Source organism: Triticum urartu, chromosome 7A (assembly GCF_056163025.1).
Source record: "Triticum urartu cultivar PI428250 chromosome 7A, HENAU_Tu73, whole genome shotgun sequence".
Classification (NCBI taxonomy): domain Eukaryota; kingdom Viridiplantae; phylum Streptophyta; class Magnoliopsida; order Poales; family Poaceae; genus Triticum; species Triticum urartu.
The window spans coordinates 177,819,093-177,835,624 of NC_141879.1; the positions used below are offsets into that span (position 1 = coordinate 177,819,093).

Sequence of the window (16,532 nt, forward strand, 5' to 3'; positions counted from 1 at the left end):
CAGAGCTGGCTAAGAAAGTCGGCTGAATTGAAATAGAAAGCCTTTTTTGACTGATCAAACCTCGGTTGGCAAGACAACATGAGTTGGCAGCTCGAGAGCGACGGCCGGCCGGAGCCCAACGGAGGACGACCATGTGTCGCCGTTGGAACTCTCTGGTCGCTTCACCGGCGAGACACCTGTGCCCTTTGGCTCCTTTGTTTACTGCTACTTTTTACTAATAATAAAGCGTCGCGATTCACTCACGGTCACGGGTTAGGTTTGATTCTCCGCAAACTCGAAGGATCAACCGAGCAGCACAACGTGCATCGTACTCCACTACTCACTGCCTGAAACCGTGCCTACCGTTCGTACTGTACGCCCGAATCACGTGACGGAACCGCCCGCTTCAACGTCGTGCGTACTTGACAGATCGTGGGGTCACGAACTCGTCACGACGGGCGCTCAAGTGCTGCCATAATGGACGCCGACCGCATCTCGCTTTCTCCTGTTGCGGCGTTAGCGTCCCCGTGACACGGCGCCGCTGTAGCCGTCGGCGCAAAGCTGGACCGTCGATCGCTCGCGCACGGACGGAGAAAACGCGAGTAGTACGTGCTCCTGTTTGGCGCCCTTTCCACCCTCCCGTCGACGCTCGGCACGCCACGCGCCCCACCCCTCCGTGCCACGCCACCGCGCGCCCACGAATCCGCACCACGCGGCGGCGCCACACGCCCCTGCCCCGCCTCCCCAACTACCTCGTCGACGCTCCACTCCGCTCCCGTCCCCTCCAGCCCGCCCAGTGCTCCTCTGCCCTGTCACAGAATCCCGCAGATTCCCCTGAACCCGGCGAGGGCGAGCAGAGCAACCCCCGCCATGGCCGCGGCGATCCTCCGCCGCCTCAGCCCGGCCGCCGCCCAGCGCGCGTCCCCGCTGCTGCCGCTGGCCCGCGCGGTCTCCGACTCCACGGAGCCGCTCACCGTGGAGACCTCGGTCCCCTTCACGTCCCACATCGTGGACCCGCCGTCGCGCGACGTGTCCACCACCCCGCGCGAGCTCGCCGCGGCCTTCCGCGACATGGCGCTCATGCGGCGCGCGGAGATCGCCGCCGACTCGCTCTACAAGGCCAAGCTCATCCGGGGCTTCTGCCACCTCTACGACGGCCAGGAGGCGGTCGCCGTGGGCATGGAGGCCGCCATCACCCGCCGCGACGCCATCATCACCGCCTACCGCGACCACTGCCTCTACCTCGCCCGCGGGGGCGACCTCGTCGCGGCCTTCGCCGAGCTCATGGGCCGCGTCGGCGGCTGCTCCAGGGGCAAGGGCGGCTCCATGCACTTCTACAAGAAGGACGCCAACTTCTACGGCGGGCACGGCATCGTCGGCGCGCAGGTGCCCCTCGGCTGCGGCCTCGCCTTCGCGCAGCGGTACCGGAAGGAGGGCACCGTCACCTTCGACCTCTACGGCGACGGCGCCGCCAACCAGGGCCAGCTCTTCGAGGCGCTCAACATGGCCGCGCTCTGGAAGCTGCCCGTCATACTCGTCTGCGAGAACAACCACTGTCAGTGCTTCTTCAGACTCTTCAGATTCTTCAGAGTGTTCGTCAGTGCAATTTCCAGTTATAATTAATTAACTGTTGGATTTGTTCAGATGGGATGGGGACGGCCGAGTGGAAGGCCTCCAAGAGCCCCGCGTACTACAAGCGCGGGGACTATGTGCCCGGATTGAAGGTACAGACTCGGACTCTTGTCAGTTTGGTTTACCTTAGAGTTGCTGTCCATATGAAATGAACTGCTCAATTGACGTTGATGAGAACTTTAAATGCAATTTTATTTGAACTGAATGCAATTTTGTTTTCGGTGCTTTGTTACACCGTTATCTTTCATGTTGCCATATGGATTATATGATGAAACAGAGCAGCTAATCGTTCTGATTTTCGCGTCCTCTTGGACTACCGAATACCACACTATGTTTGTATTTGTCAGATTCAGTTGTTCTTATAGATGAACAGCACACCACCTAGTATCAGCTTGAGACTGAATAGGTTCAGTTGTTCTTTCATTGAAGTGTCCTGTTTCCAGTGAAAATTTTGAAGCTGGATGCTGGTCGTGGATTTTCATTATTTAATACCTTGTGTTTGATGCAGGTTGATGGGATGGATTTTCTTGCGGTGAAGCAGGCTTGTAAATTTGCCAAAGAACATGTTCTTGAAAATGGACCGATTGTAAGTATTCAGGAAACTTGTCACTCTGACTAGATCCTGTGCGTGTGTGTACTTCTCGGGATCCATCGGGGATGGATTGGGTCAGAAATTCAAATACGCTGCTGGTTGATAATTCCTCTGTTGGATTGGTTCGACACTAATAGCTAGCAACCGTTGATAATTTTGAATTTTCATGTGTCTTTCTGGTGCTAGCTTAAGATTGACTGCTGCCCTGCTTCAGTAATGCCCTACTAGATTAGCTGGTATGTACAGGTTCAGTGTTGATAGCTAGTTGACACATTAAGAGCATGCCATTTTTGTTATTGTTCACACTGTATTGTTGTTCATTTAGCTTCTGGGGGGGGGGGGGGGGGGGCGTACCCTTGTGTAGTTTTTGTACTTGTGAGATCCATCAAATTGGTTTTGCATGGCTAGGGGAGGTGTTTCTGTTTTTTCTACCTGTTATGATTTATATGGATTTTAAAGAATGAACCACAGATATGCACACTGTCTATTATAGTGGATCACTCTATATTTGGTCACCATGAACAAAACAAAAAGAGAGGAAAGTTCACCCATGTTACAAGTTGTTGATTGTTTGTCTGGCTTCTCGTGCTTTTATGTTAGTGAATCTCCCCCTTCCCTGGGAAGTGCTGATTTTGCACCTGCGATCTTGTGTACCAAGTGTAATCATACTCAGTGTACTTCTAATTGTCTAGTTTCTCAATTGGCCATTAAAAGAGCATGATAGAATTTTCATTCTGGTTATAAAATGCGATGTTACATGTTGTAGTAACTTTTTCCCTGTAGATTATATTTTGGAAGATAGCTACTGGGTAACATGTTTTTGTGTATTCTCCTGGTGTTTTAGATTCTTGAGATGGACACATACAGATACCATGGTCATTCTATGTCAGATCCAGGCAGCACTTACCGCACTAGAGATGAGATTGCAGGAATAAGACAGGTCAAGATTGCTGGCAACTCTCTGCTTGAATTTTGTGTTCTACCAAAGATTGACCTTCTGAGCTTAGTTGTTTGTCATGATATAACAGGAGCGTGATCCAATTGAGCGGGTCAGAAAGCTATTATTGACCCATGACTTGGCAACAGTCCAGGAGCTCAAGGTATGGCACTGTAACTAGAAAAAATTAAGTATCAGAAAGCATATGACCTAGAATGATATCTCATAGTATCTGTTTTGGTGGATTGCACAATGCAGAAAATCTTAAGTAGCTGCATGCTCTTTTTTTCACTGTGACAATCTATTCTTTCTTCTAGGACATGGAGAAGGAAATCAGGAAGGAAGTTGACACTGCAATTGCCAAAGCAAAGGTATGAAATGCAGCTACACGTCTGATGTCTTAAAAGTTATTCAATTTATTTGAAATAATTGTGCTCATGAGGTGCCTTGTACAATTCAATACCTGCAGGAAAGCCCGATGCCAGATACGTCCGAGCTGTTCAAGAATGTATATGTCAATGACTGCGGTCTGGAGGTAAGCAGATGCCAATGATGATATGCTTCAGTATTATTTTTCATATAGAACCGATTCATGTATGTCATATTTTCAAAATGTGAAATCACACTATTATTCCAAGTGCCTTACTGAGATCATACCTCATTTGACAATGGAGTAGACTTGACAGTTCCAATTTAGCTTCGAGTAACCTTCTGAACTGTATATGATAATGCATCTTAACTAACCAACTCTTCGCCATGATGCAGTCTTTTGGGGTGGACAGGAAGGTGGTGAGAACCGTTCTTCCGTAGGCTGCCAAACGAGAAGCTTGGCTCTGTCAGACTGTTCGCCTGGTGTATGATACGTAGTTAGCTGTATTGTGGACGTTTCTGTCACTAAATAAGTCTGTATATAGAGACGCATGAACAATCGGACTCTGTACCGCATTGTGCTAGTCATTTCCCTGTCTATTGTGGATCTCAATTGGGCTATGCAGCTTAATTTTTGGTGTCGTCTGCTTAAGGCATTCTGTCGATTAACAGATCATGCAAATCTGATGACCGATGACGAAATGAGTTACTTTGCAAGATGCAGTTGATTTGTACCACCTTCATTCCATAATTGGATAATTGAAGTTCTCGATTTGTCTCAAGTCGAACTTGTTTAAGTTTGTTCCAGTTGATAGAAAAATATGTTATCATCTAGAACATGAAATTAGTCTCTTGAAATTCTTTATGCCATATATTTTCGTATTGTTCTGTATTTGGTGTTGTAAATCATAGGAAATTTTTCTATAGAGTTGGTCCAACTTGGACAAACTTACCTAAAAAGGGATTTCCCTGCCTTTGTATTACAAAGGAACCAACACCGATCACATAGCAATTGCTTGGGCGAGAAGCACAACAAGCCAAAAGAAAAGAGAAAGAATAAAGAAGAAGAAAGAAATGCCAACAACGGCAACTCGACAAAGTACGGATAACCCGTGAACGCTGCGCCCTTCGGAATCGACCTACCACAGACCAAGACTTCGATCTACCGTGTACCAAGCAACACCTCCAAAAAGGGATGCGACCTCAACGACGCTGCTGCCCGAAAGTGTCCTAGAGTTTCTTCTAACACGCGAAACGGAGTGAGGCATGGATACCTTCAACACCCTTCAGGAAGGGATGGCGGCACCTGTAGATGTCACCACATCGGAGCCGGAAGAGCCGGCAAGAGATTTCTCCCGCACTCCAAACCCCACAGTCCAACCGGGTCGAAGCCGACCAGCCCCCTCACCGCCCGCCAGCATGCACCACAACGGTCTTGACGTCACCCACGCCGCCTCGCTGAGATCACCACCACGAGACCAAGAGCATAGAGAGAGATGCACCAGGTGACAGGAGCAGCAACATCGAAGTCGCGCGAGAGAGAACTATCTCCACCGCCGTCGTGCGGGAGGCCCGTGCCTCCGACACCGTCGCGGTCGCAGTCCGTACGCGGCAACAGTGCATACCGGGTCACCCCTGGCCCGGCCAGGCCCAAATCAGGCCCGCAAAGCCCCGCCGGCCACGCTGCAGCAGGGCGGCACCAGCACCGCCAACAGCCACCCGCCCATCAACGCTTCCCGCCTCCCGGAAGCCACGCAAACGACCCTCCCCGTCGCCGGCCCGCTCAGACCCAGATGGGGCCCGAAGGGCCTAGATCTGGGCCCAGCGGGCATCGCCAGATCACGCCGCCGCGTCACTCCGCCGCCAACGGCAGCGCCGCCGCCCAGTAGATCGACCACACCAAGCCGGAGAGCCCCGCCGCCGCCCAGTAGATCGCCCATCACCACGCTGGAGAGCCCCGCCGCCGCCTAGTAGATCGCCCATCACCACGCCGGAGAGCCCCGCCGCCGCCTAGGAGCACCTCGCGGAGCCGCCCCGCCCCGCGTCAGCGCAACCCGAGAGGGGAATATCCAGCGGCCTCCACCGCCAGCGCCGAATGCCAGCAACGGCGGCAAGGAGGGAGGGAAGGGGGAGGGCTCAGGGAGGAGGCACAGAGGGGCGCGGCCGATCGCTCGCAGGGTCGACGAGGCCGCGAGAGCCGTGATTGCCTTTGGACAAACTTAGAACTCCAGTTATTTTTTGAATCTGAGTGAGTATGTAGTACACCAGTACTCTGGCTGTTCTTAGAGGTTAAATCATGATTTTCGATGCTAGTATGTCACCACGAGCAATGCTAGGTTCACGGGATCAACGGACTGGCTAATGTGAGTGCTTGGGATTGAAAGTTGTGGATGAGACTAGTCGGAAAGATTAAGTAAAACCTCCATAATCGTCCGCGCGTGTAGGTTTATTGATGTCCGTGAGAGTTATTCTTTTGTACACCCCTTAAGATAAGAAAGTTTACGACTTACGGTGTATATCATGGTGAAGATTACAACTTGCCCCTTTGGTTAAAAGGGCAGTTTAGTACATTTAGTTTTGAGATAAAATGCACAATTGGCAATCAACATTGCCTGCAAGCAGAACTGAACGAGATTCAAGTGAAATTAAGAATGGATGTCTGGATGTTCGGTTTTCCGCAAACTGGATCCAAATAAGGGGGAACTTTGTGGGAGTTCTGACAATCATCTGGTTAATTAGAAGCCACTACGTATCCCTCATTTCTCTCAGTATGGAGCGCGAAAAGTCGTTGCTCACTGTTTTTTTCCTTTGCATTAGCGGAAGGCTTTGAAACCTCCTAACATGTTTGGCGGAAGCCACTTTATTTAATTTCTTTCAACTACTAATCCTTACATTAGCACACACGCACACCCTATCCTTATGAGCACCTTCGAAAGACTGAGCCGGCATATCATCTTGAGATTTTACGAAGTCATCAGGATTTGAACCTTGGTGGGTTGGGGATACCACTGTCCACCTAACCATCTCAACCAGAGGTTGGTTCGCTACATTAGCAGTGCTAGTACGTGATATTTTTCATGCATGTGAAAGGCTTCCGTGGTGAATAGGTTCGGCCGAACCACCCATATAGCTTTTTTTGTAGGGTTACCACCATATAGCTGGCGCCCGGGTCGTGTTCCCCACTCCAGGGCAGGCCCGTCGGGTTCTTGCCGGGGCGTGTAGTTTTTTTTTGAGAAAATATGCTTGTATTCAAATAATAAAATAATACAAAGTCCTTAATCCATACAAGTGCACTCTAACACATGAACAAATATCAAAATAATAAAGGGCGCCCTAAAACAATCAGTAAAATACAAAGATCTCTGGAGCTCTATGTCATCATCCCTAAAACGTACGATAAGACCTCTGCAACACACGCATCTGCAATTAGACCTAAGCAGACCATCATCTTCAATTATGATATAATCGTCGCCGCGCTGCTCCTCCTTTTCTTCACTCCCGCACCGAAAAGATATGGACATACATATGCATCCAACACGCCTGCACTAGCCTTCGCCATCTGCGGCTTTGAGTATCGATGTATGTGCCCCTTCCAGATGGAAGAGAACTTGAATCCAGTTCCGACGCTGCAGTCGCGCCAACTACTCGAGCAAACCAGGATATCCCTCCAATAGCATCACAAAGAAGGAGGAAGAGACGCAACATGAAATCATACCGACGATGAGGAAGAAGAATCTCTGTCTCCACACAATCATCACCCATCCGAGGACCAACCAAGCCAGTACCGGTTGACCTCCAGACACCATAGCCCGCGACCTTGATGAGATCCGGGGATCCCTTACCCTGTTGGCTCCTAAACGAAGGCAAGAGCCCTGCCTTAACGAGAATGGAGACACGACTGCGCCGCAGCAGCCTCGGCGGCAACTCCCTCAATCTTAACCCTATTGAGAACCCATTCAACACACAAATGAGGTCCCCCCCTTTCTCCCGCCGCCGGAGCGGCTGACGGAGAGAGAGGGAACCAGGAGCGGCGCTGGCGGCTCGCAAAGGGAACCCGCGGTTGCTTTCTTTCCGCCTCGTGACGATCCTGTTTCTCCGGAGGCAGTTCACGCTGGATGGCTCGATTCCGATCGGGGCCATTTTTTGGTTGTGCCGGGCCGTGTAGTTGCTTGGCAGTGCCATCGATGCAATCGATGCAAACTGACGCTGTCTCACAAGACTCGGGATAGAAGATAGAGATGACAAGTACGACAATGTAGTCACCAAGAGTAACAATCAATCCCGGCTGGGATTGTGCATTTCTTATTAGACTAAACAATATTTTACTCATGCAAGGCCGGGATTGCCTGGGATGTGTAAATACAGGGTATCAAATTCAGAGATTTAGGGCGTGTTTGGATGCTCTCCGCTCCTCAACTCCACTCCTGGAGTTGGTGGAGACACCGAACAGGTAAATTCCGTGGAGTAGAAAACGGGGAGTGGAGCTGGTTACTGGTGAGAAATGTGGAGCTGCTATTTCTGAGATCTCAGATCCTTATATCAAGGAGTTGATAAGATTTACGAAGAAACTGCCACCGCTAAGTTTTTTGAGAAACCGCTAAGGACCTGTTTGGTTTCAATAAGTCAGGTGACTTAAAACCAGTGACTTATAAGTCATGTCTGTTTGGTTATCACCTGACTTATAAATCACCTGAGCACACCCTCCCACCTTGTTTTTTTATGTAAAGATGGTGGGACTCATGCAAAAGGGGATGACTTATAAGTTTTAAGCTGGGTGAAGCAACTTATGACTTATAAGTTGGCGTGACTTATAAGTTAGGTCTGTTTGACAAAATAAGTCACCTTTTGCACTTTTCGATTTATAAGTTGATGACTTATTTAGAACCAAATAGGGGCCTAAGTGAAAACGGTCCGCGTGCCCATGCCAACTCGCTCGTTCCTGGTCCCCTGCCCAGCTCCACATGAATAGGGAGCAGAGCTGTCTGCCGAACATCTCTGTACTAGCGCTATTTTCTGAGGAGCTGGAGCATCTTCGAGCACCTTAGAGGAGAGGATTTATTTGCGTCGGTACCTACAACCTCAAAGTTTATTTTAGACTTCATTCTTATCTCAACAAACGTGTGTGCCTTGTAGCAGAGTTGAGGTTTATTTTAGACTCCATTCTTATCTCAACAAATGTGTGTGCCTTGTAGCAGAGTTCAAAGATAAATAGACGGAACAAGAGCTACTAAAATCGCATATGCGTTTGGCTTTATTTCAGCCAAAGATTACATAAATACATCTGGTCTGGCATCCGTTGACATAAACGATGCTTAAATTATTTCTTGCATGGATTTGGGAGTGGGGCGCCGCAGAGGCACTTGTTGTGCTGGAAGTTGTAGACATCCAACCTCGCCAAGGCGGCCGGAACCTGGCCGCACAGCTTGTTGTAGCTCACGTTGAACTGCCGCAGGTTCGTTACATTCGCCACCTGCGCTGGGATGCCGCCGCGGATGGCGTTGTGGCTCGCATCCATGGCTTGCATCTCCTCCGGGAACTCCACGCCGGAGAGGTCGAAGCTGAGGGCGTTGTGGGACAGGTCAATGCTTTGCAGCTCCTTTGTCCTGCCGAAGAACACGGACGCGTCGCCGGTGAGAGCGTTGTGGGAGAGGTCGACTTGCAGGAAGCCGACTGCAGCGAACTCGGCCGGGATGGAGCCGGAGAGGTGGTTGTCGGAGAGCAAAAGGACTGGGAGAAGAGTGGATTTGGAGAAGAGTGGCGGGATGGTGCCTGTGAGGCTGTTGTTTCTGAGGTCGATGGAGTCTAAGTAACGGAGGCCCCCGAGCGCCGCCGGGATGGTGCCGGAGAGGAAGTTGGAGGAGAGGGTGAGTTCTCTGTATTAGGTTGATCTCTCCATCGAGTGGACTCAACGGCCCATCGGGCCCTGATCTATTCACGCCTTGATCGGGGGGCGCCCAACCGTTCTATGGTTAGTGGGCCCCTGTGACCTGCGATATATAAAGAGGTGGGGGCCGGGACGCACGGTACGAGGTTCACCGCGCCGCCAGACTTCCCACAGATATTCCTTTCCAATCTAGGGCAATCGCAGTGCTCACGGGAAGCACCACTGCCACCTCTCCATCTCGATCCCTCTGCGATCACCGGCCCCTACATCACCATGGACGGCTCTGGATCGAGCTCATCCGCACCCAAGGAAGGTAGGTTACCGGAAAGATCTAGCCTACCACGATCCATAGGATCTATCAATGGTATGAGGCCATCTTGGTTAGATGTTTTTCGGTAAAAAAGATAAAACAGAGAAAGAAATAGAGATCCCCTCCCCCAAGAACCCTAGACAGGGCAAAGAACGAATCCTTCAAGGAAACGGAAAAAGTAGCGTTGCCACAAGGCCGCGTTGTTCCTATCGATCTCGATGCGCATCGGCAAGCCGAGGCATCGAGAAGAAGAACACGACCCCTTTTCAGGGGCAAAGATCACCACCACCGATCCATTCGACAGCGGTGCGCTCACCACAAGGGGAACGCACGACCGGCGAAGGGGTCGGCAGGGGCGCAGCCGCTCCGTCCATCTAGGTCGCCGTCGTGCGGCAGTTGCCTCTCTTTCTCTCTGTGGGAAGGTGGTGGATGGAGACAGTAAAAAGAAAAGAAGGGGAAAAGAGTGCTCGGGCGACGCGGTGGCGCGTTGTCGTCGCCGGCGGCCGGCGGAGCCCCGACCCCGCTGCATCACAGACCGGGCGAGGAGACAGATCGGAGACGGGCTCCTCTCTCTCTCTCTCTCTGCCACAGGAGGCTCACGCAAAGAGAAAAAGGGGGAGGGAGGAGAGCTCGAGGGAGCGGTGGCTATCAGCCCCGTCTCCGGTGGCCGGCGGCCGGCCTAGTACCGTGGCGGCCCGGTGAACGGGACAGCAACGCCCGGGGAGAATAAAGAGAGACGAGCGGTGCGTGAGGGGAGGAAATGGATAGGGTTTCCCCTCGCCCCTGCCGTTTCGGTCGGTTTTGTTCGCCCGCAACGAACGCGTGGCCGTCAGATCCAATCCGACGGCTATGATGCAAACCCTAGCGCTGGGATGGGCCACTGGGCCGAAAGTGGACTCGTGCGGCTGGGCTCTGGTTGGCTGACGCGCTGAGCAGGCTGCGAGCGGCTCAGAGAGCAGGCCGTGGGCCGCTTTCCTTCGCTGCAGGCCTCGCGCGCCAGACCGACGCAGGGGCTCAGCTGCTGTTTTCTGTATATAATTTTCCAGTGCTTTTGTCCATATTTTGGGCAGATTTACAATAGTTTTTTCTGTGTAATTTTTTCCAACGAAAATTTTGTTTAGAAAATAGAAAAGTATACAGTAAAAATTCCTGAAAATGATAACAGGAAATTCTCAGAAAAGAAATGTTCATGAATTTTTTATAAAGAAAATAAAAAAGTTCATGAACTTTTATTTTGTAAAAGAAAAGTTTCTGTAAAGATTAAAAAGTTCGTAAATTTTTATTCATGTTTTTCCGCTGCGTATATAAATAATTAATGCTCTTTTACATAGAAAATAAAAGTTTATATAGTATTAAGTTTTTAAGAGCATGTTAAAGTGATTATTAAAATAAATATGATTATGTTATTTTTTATGACCAACGTTGTTTAATAACATGATCATGTTTTATTATTGAAATTTAAAGGTGCATTTATTTCTAGTATTTTGCCCAACGGTAATATAGATCTAATTGCATAGACAATTATATGTTTAATTTGACCAACGTTAGATTAATGCATATGATTGTTATATTGATGTCACTTAAATTGTGATTTCAGGAGGCTTTCACTTGATGGGTTGCCTAAAAGAAGTTCCGACACTCAGAGGTGACAACGACACTGAGTGGAGGAAGAAAGTTGAACTGGCATTTGTTTGTGCTGATCTGGACTGGGTTCTGGATGAACCACAGCCGGTCAGACCTACAGAGCCGGTAAGAGAGACTACTGATGATGCTGCATGGGATAAAAAGAGGGGCGGATTATGCTCCTTTGAAGATGTCCTACATCATAGACAATCAAAAGTGGGTCAATGCAAATAAAAAATGCATGGCCTTTATAAAGAATACAATTGAGAGCACCATTGTGGGCTCCATTGCAGAGTGCACTTCAGCAGCAGAGTTGCTGACAAAGATAAAGAGCCAGTTCACTGGCTCTTCAAAGATATATGCCACCCAGGTGTTAAAACAACTTGTGACAGAACAATACACAGGTGGTAGAATAAAAGAGCACATCCTGAGGATGAGCAATATGGCAGCAAAGTTAAAGCCCATGGATGAGGATCTGGAGATCAAACCAAAGCTCTTCACTGCCAAAGGAGTTTGAAACTTTTGTTATGAATTATAATATGTCATCTGGAACATGGGACATAGAAAAGACAATTGTTATGTGTGTTCAAGAAGAGGACAGACTAAAAGCTTCACATGGTGGAACACTCAACTATGTGAAGGACCACAAGAAAAAGAACTACAATCAAAACAACAAAAGTTCTCCTTCAAAGCCACAAGGAAAAGCTCCCCATCAGCATCAGCGTCAGCAATAGTCTTTCCCAGTGGACAAAGACACTTGTCTCCACTGTAAGCAGACCGGGCATTACAAGAAAGACTGCCCTGTTTGGCTGAAGTCCTTAATGGCAAAGCAAGGTAACAACATTGTTTCCTTAGTTAATGAATCCTTGTACACACAGTTTTCGAAATCTGCTTGGTGGATTGACTCAGGGGCAACTGTTCGTGTTGCAAATTGCTTACAGGGATTCCATTCGACCCGGACTACGCTAAGAAGAGAAGGAGGCATTGAAGTAGCCAATGGAATAAAAGCGGAAGTTGATGCTGTCGGCGACATCTCCTTGGAGTTAGCTGATGGATTCAAGCTTCTACTTAGAGATGTTCTTTATGTTCCTTCATGTAATAGAAACTTAATTAGCGTTTCATGTTTGGACAAAGAAAATTATGAGTGTTATTTTGGACATGGCAAGTGTGCCATCTGGTATAATAATGCTTATGTTGGTAATGCTTTGCTACATGATGAGCTTTATCTGTTATCACTTCGTGAAAAAGTGCATTATGTATGCAATGTGAATGAACATGTTTCCGCGTCGGATAAAGAACGAAAGAAAAGAAAGAGAACATTCGACTCATCGAAATTATGGCACTGTCACTTGGGCCATATTTCGAAGGGGAGAATAGAAAGATTAGTCAAAAGTGAAATTCTTCCACAGTTAGAATTCTTAGACTTAGAACAATGTGTAGATTGCATTAAAGGAAAGTATATAAAAAAATCAAAAAAGGTGCAATCCATAGCACAAGCACACTAGAAATCATCCACACCGACATTTGTGGACCATTTCCGGTGAAAAGTGTGGATGGATATGACTCGTTCATAACATTCACAGATGATTACTCTCGCTATGGTTATATTTATCCAATCAAAGAAAGATCTGAAGCGTTGGATAAATTTAAAATATTCAAAGCTGAAGTTGAAAATCAACATGATAAAAGAATAAAGATAGTAAGGTCCGACCGTGGGGGAGAGTACTATGGTCGGCACACTCCATATGGCCAAGTCCCTGAACCTTTTGCAAAGTTCTTACAGGAGACTGGCATAGTCGCCCAGTATTCAATGCCGGGTGAACCTCAGCAAAATGGGGTAGCTGAAAGGTGCAACCGTACACTTATGGATATGGTGCGCAGCATGATGAGTTATTCCAACTTGTCATTGGGATTATGGATGGAGGCGCTTAAAACCGCCATTCACATTCTCAATAGAGTACCAAGCAAGTCGGTGCCCAAAACACCGTACGAGCTATGGACAGGAAGGGTGCCCTCCCTACATCACTTCAGGGTGTGGGGGTGTCTTGCTGAGGCCAAAATGTTTAATCCAAACATTGCAAAGTTAGATCCCAAAACATTAAGTTGCCACTTCATTGGCTATCCAGACAGATCAAAAGGTTTTCGTTTCTACTTCCCAGATAGATATACAAAGTTTGTAGAAACGAGACATGCAGCCTTCTTTGAGGACGAAATGATGAGGGGGAGGTTGGTAGCTCGAAAATTGATCTTGAGGAGAAGAGGGTGCATGCACCTAATCCGATGATTCATGAGCCATTTTTCTCACTACCGGTTGCAACTCCACCCATGACAACTATGGGGGTAGACCCGGAACCTGTCCGTCAGGAGCCGACTGAACCCGTTGTTGAGCATGAAAGGGATGTGCAACAGCAAATTTTAGAAGAAGTGCTAGAAGTTGAGGCACAGAACGTGCCAGAAACTGAGGCCCTTAGAAGGTCTACAAGTCCAAGAAAGTCAGCTGTTTCTACTGACTTTAAAGTTTATAACACAGAAATGGTTCATATGGAAAAAGATCCCACCTCATATGAAGAAGCCATGAGAAGCCCTCATTCATCAATGTGGATGAAGGCAATGGAAGACGAGATGAAATCGATGAGTTCCAAAGATGTTTGGGACTTAGAGGAAATTCCTAAAGGAGCCAAAACAGTAGGCTGTAAATGGGTCTACAAAATTAAGTATGACTCTAAAGGGAATATAGAAAAGTATAAAGCACGACTCGTGGCAAAAGGATTTACACAAAGAGAAGGGATAGATTACAATGAGATATTTTCTCCAGTCTCATGGAAGGATTCCTTCAGAATCATAATGGCATTAGTTGCTCATTTTGATTTAGAGTTACATCAAATGAATGTTAAGACGGCATTTCTGAATGGTGATTTAAAAGAAAATGTCTACATGAAACAGCCTAAGGGTTTTATCATGGAAGGCAAGGAAAATATGGGATGCCGCCTAAAGAAATCCATTTATGGATTAAGACAAGCCTCTCGGCAGTGGTATCTAAAGTTTAATCAAACGATTAAAAGTTTTGGATTTAAAGAAAACATTGAGGATAATTGCATTTATGCAAAATTTAAAAATGGGAAATATATTTTCCTAATCTTGTATGTGGATGATATCCTGCTTGCTAGCAGTGATGTTCGTCTACTACAAGAAACAAAGAAATACTTATCCTCAAATTTTGACATAACAGATCTTGGTGAAGCATCATGTTTTGGGCATAGAAATTCACTGAGATAGGAACAATGGAGTCTTAGGACTATCGCAGAAAGCATATTTAGAAAAGGTTCTTAAAAAGTATAATATGCATGCGAGTAAAGCCACACCTGCTCCTATAGCCAAGGGCGATAGTTTTGGGAAATTCCAATGTCCCAAGAACCAGTACGAGATCGATCAAATGAAAGCAGTACCATATGCTTCGGCAGTTGGCAGCTTACAGTATGCACAAGTGTGCACTCGCCCTGACTTAGCTTTTATCACCGGGGTACTCGGTAGATATCAAGAGAATCCAGGCATGGAGCACTGAAAGATGGTAAAGAAAGCATTGTGTTATGCGCAAGGCACGAAGGACTACATGATAATATACAGGAGAAGTGATTCCCTAGAGATAAAAGGGTATTCAAACGCAGATTTTGCGGGGGACAGAGATGATAGAAAATCCACGCCAGGATACGTCTTCACTCTCGCTGGGGGAGCTATTTCGTGGAAAAGCTCCAAGCACTCAATAGTTGCATCATCCACGATGTATGCAGAATTTATAGCATGCTTCGAAGCCACGGGGCAGGCGATATGGCTAAAGAAATTTGTACCCGACTTGAAAGTGGTAGATTGTATTCACAAACCACTAAAGATGTACTGTGACAACCAACCCGCAGTATTTTACGCTCACAACAACAAGTCGAGTAATGCTGCCAAAACAATAGAGATAAGGTATTATGTTGTGAAAAATAAAATCCAGGATCAAACTATAAGTCTCGAGCATATAAGAACAAAGGATATGCTTGTGGATCCGCTAACGAAAGGCTTACCACCCAATGTGTTCAAGGAATACATAGCCGTCATGGGTTTAAGGGAAAGCCTTATAATTCCTGGATAGGCCCAAAAGGAACAGAATTTGCTTCTGATCATAACGTATGTTGCAGCTGTATGATTCTAACGGCAATTAAGCTGTGATGATGAAACATGCTCTATGTACCAATATGTGATGAAACAAATAAACTAGAAAGTATAAGGTTAAAGTAAAAGTTGAGATCAAGGGGGAGAATGTTAGGTTGATCTCTCCACCGAATGGGCTCAACGGCCCATCGGGCCCTGATCTATTCGCGCCCTGATCGGGGGCGCCCAACCGTTCTATGGTTGGTGGGCCCCTATGACCTGCGATATATAAAGAGGTGGGGGCCGGGGCGCACGGTACGAGGTTCACCGCGCCGCCAGACTCCCCACTGATATCCCCTTTCGATCTAGGGCAATCGCAGTGCTCATGGGAAGCACCACTGCCACCTCTCCATCTCGATCCCTCTGCGATCACCGGCCCCTACATCACCATGGCCGGCTTTGGATCGAGCTCATCCGCACCCAAGGAAGGTAGGTTACCGGAAAGATCTAGCCTACCACGATCCATAGGATCTATCACTCCGAGCTTGGTCAGTGCGCCCAGGAAGGACGGAACGGGGCCTGAAACAGAGGTGAGAGAGATGCTGAGCGAGGTGAGTTTGGATAGCTTGGCGATTCCCTTGGGGATATGGCCGGAGATGGCCGTGAGGTAATAGAGGTTGAGGACGAGAAGCTCGATGAGGCCGGACATGGCGTCCGGGATGGTGCCCGTAAGGGTGAAATCCACGAAGAAGAGGAGGGAGATGACGTGACCGGCGTCGTTGCAAGTGGCGTCGTGCCGTTCGCAGCACGGGGTGGAAGGAGTCCACGAGGCGAAGTGGCTCTGGTTGCCGAAGGCAGACTTGACAACGAGAAGCGCGGCCTTATCGCTTGGGTGGCAGTCTTTGTTATTCTTGGTGGAGGCGATGACCGCTCCGCCGAGGAGGAGGAGGAGGAGGAGGACGGGGAAGGCATATGCCGAGGGTGGAGTGCTCATGGTGCTCCGGCGGAAGTGACCGGTCTCTCACTTCGGTTGGGGGCCTCTTCCATGAACAGCCGGGCACATATATATCCATTG

General features: G+C 48.3%; 2 protein-coding genes and 1 pseudogene across 2 annotated transcripts; 2 read left to right on the plus strand and 1 right to left on the minus strand.

Annotated features, from left to right (window-relative positions):
- The first annotated feature begins 647 nt into the window (after positions 1-647).
- LOC125523132 (pyruvate dehydrogenase E1 component subunit alpha-2, mitochondrial) lies at positions 648-4,239 on the plus strand. Its single transcript, XM_048688183.2, has 8 exons — positions 648-1,534; positions 1,624-1,703; positions 2,120-2,197; positions 3,048-3,143; positions 3,232-3,303; positions 3,458-3,511; positions 3,610-3,675; positions 3,906-4,239. The coding sequence occupies exons 1-8, from the start codon at positions 850-852 to the stop codon at positions 3,948-3,950; spliced, it is 1,176 nt and encodes a 391-aa protein (XP_048544140.1). The 5' UTR covers positions 648-849; the 3' UTR covers positions 3,951-4,239.
- A 4,423-nt stretch (positions 4,240-8,662) lies between these two features.
- LOC125523122 (polygalacturonase inhibitor-like) lies at positions 8,663-16,463 on the minus strand. Its single transcript, XM_087532340.1, has 2 exons — positions 15,901-16,463; positions 8,663-9,382 (listed from the first exon to the last, which is right to left on the minus strand). Exons 1-2 carry the CDS (start codon positions 16,449-16,451, stop codon positions 8,827-8,829), a joined length of 1,107 nt encoding a protein of 368 aa, XP_087388466.1. The 5' UTR covers positions 16,452-16,463; the 3' UTR covers positions 8,663-8,826.
- Positions 11,760-12,314, plus strand: LOC147958864 (uncharacterized; annotated as a pseudogene).
- Positions 16,464-16,532: the final 69 nt, after the last annotated feature.

Excerpts from the sequence above, each read along its gene's own strand:
- LOC125523122 (XM_087532340.1), bottom strand. The coding sequence starts at position 16,451 with ATGAGCACTCCACCCTCGGCATATGCCTTCCCCGTCCTCCTCCTCCTC. Across the intron at positions 9,383-15,900 it reads CCAAAGCCGGCCATGGTGAT|AGAACTCACCCTCTCCTCCA; the intron begins GTAGGGGCCGGT and ends AACCTAATACAG.
- LOC125523132 (XM_048688183.2), top strand. The coding sequence starts at position 850 with ATGGCCGCGGCGATCCTCCGCCGCCTCAGCCCGGCCGCCGCCCAGCGC. Across the intron at positions 3,304-3,457 it reads CAACAGTCCAGGAGCTCAAG|GACATGGAGAAGGAAATCAG; the intron begins GTATGGCACTGT and ends TCTTTCTTCTAG. Across the intron at positions 3,512-3,609 it reads CTGCAATTGCCAAAGCAAAG|GAAAGCCCGATGCCAGATAC; the intron begins GTATGAAATGCA and ends CAATACCTGCAG.